The 6,000-nt window shown below is 51.3% G+C and overlaps 1 protein-coding gene across 1 annotated transcript in view; it reads left to right on the top strand.

The window, feature by feature from the left end:
* The window catches only part of LOC115619007 (protein VAC14 homolog), a 184,674-nt gene that overhangs the window by 53,372 nt on the left and 125,302 nt on the right, over nt 1-6,000 (top strand). Inside the window, exon 14 of the mRNA XM_030511024.1 lies at nt 4,632-4,908. Within this exon, the coding sequence (XP_030366884.1) occupies nt 4,632-4,908 (277 nt within the window). The remainder of the gene's footprint in view (nt 1-4,631; nt 4,909-6,000) is intronic.

A 6,000-nucleotide genomic window follows, 5' to 3' on the forward strand; every position in this document is an offset into this window, starting at 1 on the left:
CTTATCTCAACCCGTGGGATTTACATTCTTTCGATTCTCCTCCCCATCCCTCCGGGAGCGGGGGGGAAGAAGGGGAGGAGTGAGTGAGCAGCTGCGTGGTTCTGAGTTACCAGCTGGGCTTAAACCACAACAAGGCCCTTGTCCAAAGCCTCTCTCCAGCTTTCTTGTAGCCCCTTTAGGCACTGGAGCTGCTCTAAGGTCTCCCCTTAAGGAGCCTTCTCTTGTCCAGGCTGACCCAGCCCAGCTCTCTCAGCCTGGCTCCAGAGCAGAGCTGCTCCAGCCCTCGGAGCATCTCCGTAGCCTCCTCTGGACTCACTCCAACAGCTCCATGTCCCTCTTGTGTTGTTGCCTCAGAGCTGGACACAGGAGGGGGTCTCCCCAGAGCGCAGTAGAGGGGGAGAATTCCCTCCCTTGATCTGCTGGCAGGAGGATGCTCTAATTGTTGAGAAGGTTCCTGGCTGGCTGGTGCAAGCTCACTTCAGTCACGGAGCTGGAATTTCCATGTGCCTTTTGTAGCCTGTTTCTGCCAACTCTTGTTTCACTGCTCTGATGTTCCTGTGAGCCCAGAATTCCCATTTATTCCTATTATAGTGGGTATCTGGGCTGAGTTTCATCATTCTGAGCAGGGATCTTTCTTCTTCCAGCTCCCTGTTCCATGCCAGATTAAAAAAAACAGGCAGCAGAGCTGTGATGTGGTAGCAGAGCCGTGACGTGCCACCAGCCCTGCTCTGTGTACGTTAACATGATCTGGCAGGTTACGGAGGTGCAAGCTTCAATAAAGCAGTTTTCCTAACACCTCTCTGCTTGCCTCTAGTGCTTTGTAGAAACACTTGACAAGCTGCTCCTCTGGTTCTGTCGAGCTGGGGATTCTGCTGTGTTGAGCTCCGGGCTACGCCAGGAAGGGTTACACAACAGCAAAGTGCCAGCCACTTAGTAGACATCCTCTAAACACAGAGCAAAGGGGAAGTTTGAAGGATTGGGAGGTTTTGCAAGAGAAATGTTTTGCCTGCTTGGAAGAAGTATTGCCCTTTTCAACTCCAGCTGAGGTTTGGTTGAGCCTTTTGCAGCCTGGGAGACTCCTACACGCTGGTTTCTCACCCCTGGCATTGCCCCTGGAGAACACTGGGAAGGCTCCTCTGGCACAGTGTGCCATGGTGGAAACCTTCCCTAGGGACATGGAGGCATAGCTGCTGGGTGCTAGGTGGGAAAGGGATGGAGAAATGATCCCTTTGGAGTTCGGTCTCGATGTTCCCAGAGGCAAAGGATGATGATGGATCAGCTTCCTGGGGTGGGCAGACTGTCACATCACGCTTTCCTCTCCTAAAAAAAAACCACAGGGATAAGACTTGTTTTCATCATCTCTGTGTCCCAGTCCCTCCTTGCTTCCAGCTCCCTGACCCACTGCCTGGCTTCCTCCAGGCTGAGCAGGAGGGTTGGTGGTTCGGTAATGAATTGATGGAAGAAATCAGCAGGACTGAAGGTTGGTTGTCCTGCAGATTGCAGCCAGGATCTGATCTCCAAGGTGATTCTGACTTTTTGGATACTTGGCTGACCCAGAGTCTCCTTCTAAGTCTCCAGTCTGAGATGCAGGAGATGCTGCACCACCTCAGGAGCATGAATCTGAGGGTTCTTCTGGCTGGTCTGTCTTGCACTGGCATTCCCAGCCTCATGGCTCCTGGGCTTTGTCTGGTGCGCATCACTGCCAGCACCCCAGCAACAGGAATGATGGACCTTCCAGGGATGAGAGAAATTGCTACCACCTCCTGTTTTTCCCTTGGGATGTGTTTTAGGATATGTAAAGGTTTGGGCTGTCACTGGAAGGCACGTGAGGCAGTAGTAAGGTGCAAAGCTGTCTTTGCCATGTGGAGGAAGCGCTGGGCAAGAGCTGCTGCCTGTGTTCCTGCCAGGAGACACCAGCCCTGGCAGCTATTGTCCTTGATGCTGGGGGGGTCAGAGAGACAATTTTGGGGGTCTTGAGAAGGGAGAAACTCCCAGATCAGACCTTCCCCTGGACAAGCTAGTGTTGGGGCATTACTAGCCAGTGGGAATGAAGGTGTGATGTCCTGCCTGCTGCTTAGCTCTCAGGTTGCAGCACAGCTCTGGTTTGGATGTCTCAGTACTGCTGACAAAATAGGCAAAAAAAATACCACTTTCACAGCTTTGAAAGGCAGTTTCCATCTGCTCTTCACCTCCCCTCCCCACCAGAAAGAAAACCGGAACTTGTTTTTGAGGCTCTGCCCATGGGAGATGCAAGGCTGAGGGGCGGGCAGGCAGGCACGCACACACCATGGGCTGCTCCGTGTCCCCTTGTCCAGAACGTGTCCCTTCTCAACCTGCTTCTGAGCAGCTGTAGTGAGGACATGTGGGGCACAGCTGTATTTTCATGCCAGGTGCTCTCTGCCTCCGAACAAACACACCTTTGTTTTGGAGCGCATTGGCTCAGCTAGATCCTATTTTCTTTTGGCCAGATTATCTTCCCCACAGCTGAGGGGAAGCATGATGCTACAGCAAACACTTGTGCTCTGGGAGATGCCTGCTTCAAAGCCTGGCTTGGGGTTTTGGATGTACCAAGAGGGGGTGAACATGCGGCTCTGGTGGGGAGGAGACTCCAGGTTCTGGTCCAGATGACCCCCTATTTCATTTTCCTTTTTCTTTGGCTATGTTCTCTCAGATGCTAAATCTGAACCCAGGGAAGCTGCTCTGCCTGTATCTGTATCACCAGGACAGGCAGGGTGGAAAACAGCCTAGTGGCTTTTCTATCAGCTTTCCTGGGCTTTGGCAGCTTGATTGCATCTTTAATTGGCTGCTCCATGCTCTGCTGAGTCTCAGCAGAAACAGACAACATATATAAATCAAATTCTTCAGGTTTCCATCGGTGAGCTGGTGGAAATGCTGGCTGTTCTCAGGATGGGGGAATAGCCTTGGGATGCATGTGTGTGCTGGCTTCCCTCCTCACCATGGTTAGACATGGTCTTTCCAAAGGAGAAATTAAGGGAGAGAGCTCCCCTTGTTGCAAAGTCACCTTTAAAACTCCCTCTCCAAACATTTGCTCTGGGTGCCATCCTGCTGAATAAACCACCTCCCCTGGAGTGCTGCTGTGGGAAAAGCAATCTTTACCTGCCAGCTCCCTGCGCTTGTGGGTCTGCGGGGATATTTTTTGCTAATGCTCTCTGTGTACCCTGAGCTGGCAGGTGCCCCTCTGCCAGCCCTCCCTGGTTACCCACCCCATAAAGAATCTCGGACCGAATTAGGATGTCTTACCAAGCAGGTCCTGCAGCAGCCCATGCACCTTACAACCTGGAGCACCATTTGCTGTTAAATGAGCAATAGGAGTCCCTCAAGAGTGAATTTATGGCTCTGAGAGGTGCAAAGAGGGGTGCCAGCTGCTTGGCAGAGGCTGTGAGCAGAGGCTTGTCACCTCTGGGTGCCCTGCGTGACGAGGGTACAGAGCATCCCTCCCCTGTACCACTAGAAATCCTCTGGCCCCAAACAAAGTGCCTAAGGAGAAAGGATGAAAGAGCCTGGAAGTGCATTGGGTCTGGGTATGTCAGAGTCCGTTGAGGTTCTCCTCAGCATACTATCTCTGCTTCCACACCCTCCCCTTCCAGCTAGGGCACTTCCCACACCCTCCATGCTCAGAGTCCAGCCACTCTCATTATCTTCAGCTTCTTTTGTTATAAAGGGGTTTTGCAAATGAAGAACAAAGAAAAAAACTTTTTTTTTTTTTTTTTGTACAGTCTCTAAGCCTGGAGCTCTGCTGTGGTTTGACCAGTACTTTGTGTTAGCCCTGGGTCACGTTGTGTGTGACACTGTTATCATAGAATCATAGAATCAACTAGGTTGGAAAAGACCTTTTAAGATCATCAAGTCGAACCATTACCCCAGCGCTGCCAAGTCCACCACTAAACCATATCACTGAGGGCCTCATCTACATAGTTTGTGAACACTTCCAGGGACAGTGATTCCACCACTGCCCTGGGCAGCCTGTTCCAATGCCTGAGCACCCGCTCTGTGAAGAAATTATTCCTAATATCCAATCTAAACCTCCCGTGGCGCAGCTCGAGGCCTCCTTTTAGGTAGTTGTAGAGAGCGGTAAGGAGTTGCACAAAGTGGCTCCTGCTCTGGGGAAATTGTGTCACTGAGCATAAACCAGTGGCCATCTGTGACCCAGGGCTGAATGTGTGTGCCTGCTGCTACGTGCATGCTGGGCTTGGGGCATCTGTGGGGCTGGATTAAAGGCTATTCATGTCACCAGCAGTCTGTTTTTTAGGATGAGTGTACATGCTGTATCCGAGGAGATGGGATTGCCTATTGATGTAGAGCCTCAGGCACCCCTTCTCCTATCAGCTACTGAAGCTGAATGGCTCTGGGATGATTGCCCATAAAGCCCATTTCACCCCCACATGCTGCTTCAAGGGCTGGGACACTTTCCCCTGGGATGGAGAGAGCTGCAGCAGAGCTGGAGCTGCTTGAACCGAGCAGATGAGGTTACATGAGGCCTGGAAATCTTTGTTTCATGCCCCAATGCTCCTTTGCCGAGTGCTGTGACCATGTTTTGGGTAACTGCTCTCTGAGACTGCTTTGGCAGGAGAGCCCCAGCTGCTCTAACTTGCTCTTCCCTGCCTCCCCAGGTATGAAAGGCTTGGAGTGCTTGCCCTCCACTCCCACCATGAACTCCTACTTCTACAAGTTCATGATCAACCTGCTCAAGCACTTCAGCAGAGAACGGAAACTCCTGGAGACCAGAGGAGCCTTCATTATCAGGTCAGAGCACCCCACCAGACTCACCAAAGCCCCCCAGGCACCCCCTGGGCAGGGTGGGATGGTCGAACAGCCCAAGCACTATGCTCCTTCAGAGACGAAACCTTTTCCTCAAGCCTCCCTCAACCACCAGCAGACAGTTTCAGAGCAAATGGGATTTGCCTTTCACATGTCAAGGCACCATATTACTTGCTCCCATCCCCACAGGCAATGTAGCTCCTTGTTAAACAGCATTGTCAGAGCCTGTTTCATTAAGAAACAACTAAACCAGCCAGAGCATGAAGCCAGGCTTGAACTTGGGGTGCCAAGTCAAATGAATCTCTCTACCCAGTTCGGCTTGATGCTCCCCCAGCAAAACCCTCATCCCCCAAAGCTGCATGTTTCAACGCACAGGGTTGGTAGGTTTTGCTTTGGTTTTTTAAGGAGCTGTGGTAAAGACTAGGAAGCCAAGTGTCATGGTAGCTGGCAGGGCATCATCTTTAATGCAGTGAAATCTGGGGCAAGGGACACCAGTTCCTCAGCTCACTAGGAAATAACAGGCTTAATGGTGGAGAAATCAGTGACAAGGTTGGTGGGAGGAGCAGGCAGGACTCTGGGTTTTCCTCCTTTGCTTTCAGGGAGGTGGCATCAAAACAAACAGAGAGAGAGCATGAAACCCAAGCCCTGCTCCTGTGGGAGAATAGAGCTGCCTCTCCAAAGGTAGAGGGGAGTACGAGGTACTGATGGGGAGTCTGTCACTGCAGTTGGAAAATAAAGCATGCAGAGTTCTCTCTGCTAAGCTGAGCCAGGGGTTGAGTTGGGCAGCAATTTGTGCCCAAGTCTTCAGGCAGCCCAAGAGCTGCTGGATTCATTCTGTGGGTGATAAGCATCAAGGCAAAGTGTGGCAGGTTGCAAAAACGGTGAAAGGTGACCAGGGCAGCTGCTGTTTGGGCTGAGGATGAGGATTTCAGAACTTTCCCCCCACTTACATTAAATTTTAATGTAATATATTCCATTTGCTCCCAGAAAAATCTAGCTGAGCATATGTTTTTTTGCTTCTGATAGGAGTCTGGAAATGTTGGGTTTAATCATACAGGGATCTAAGAATAGGGCAGAGACAATATCCCACTCATAGCATCCCCACTCTTCCCAGTCAGCACAGCCCTGGGTTTGAGCAGCCCTTGGCAGGGAAAGCGGCCCTATTCTGTGTTAATGGAGCAGGGCAATTAGAGCAATAGGGGCCCATTTAAAAGTTCTCCC

This window comes from Strigops habroptila, chromosome W, assembly GCF_004027225.2.
Source record: "Strigops habroptila isolate Jane chromosome W, bStrHab1.2.pri, whole genome shotgun sequence".
In the NCBI taxonomy this organism is placed as follows: domain Eukaryota; kingdom Metazoa; phylum Chordata; class Aves; order Psittaciformes; family Psittacidae; genus Strigops; species Strigops habroptila.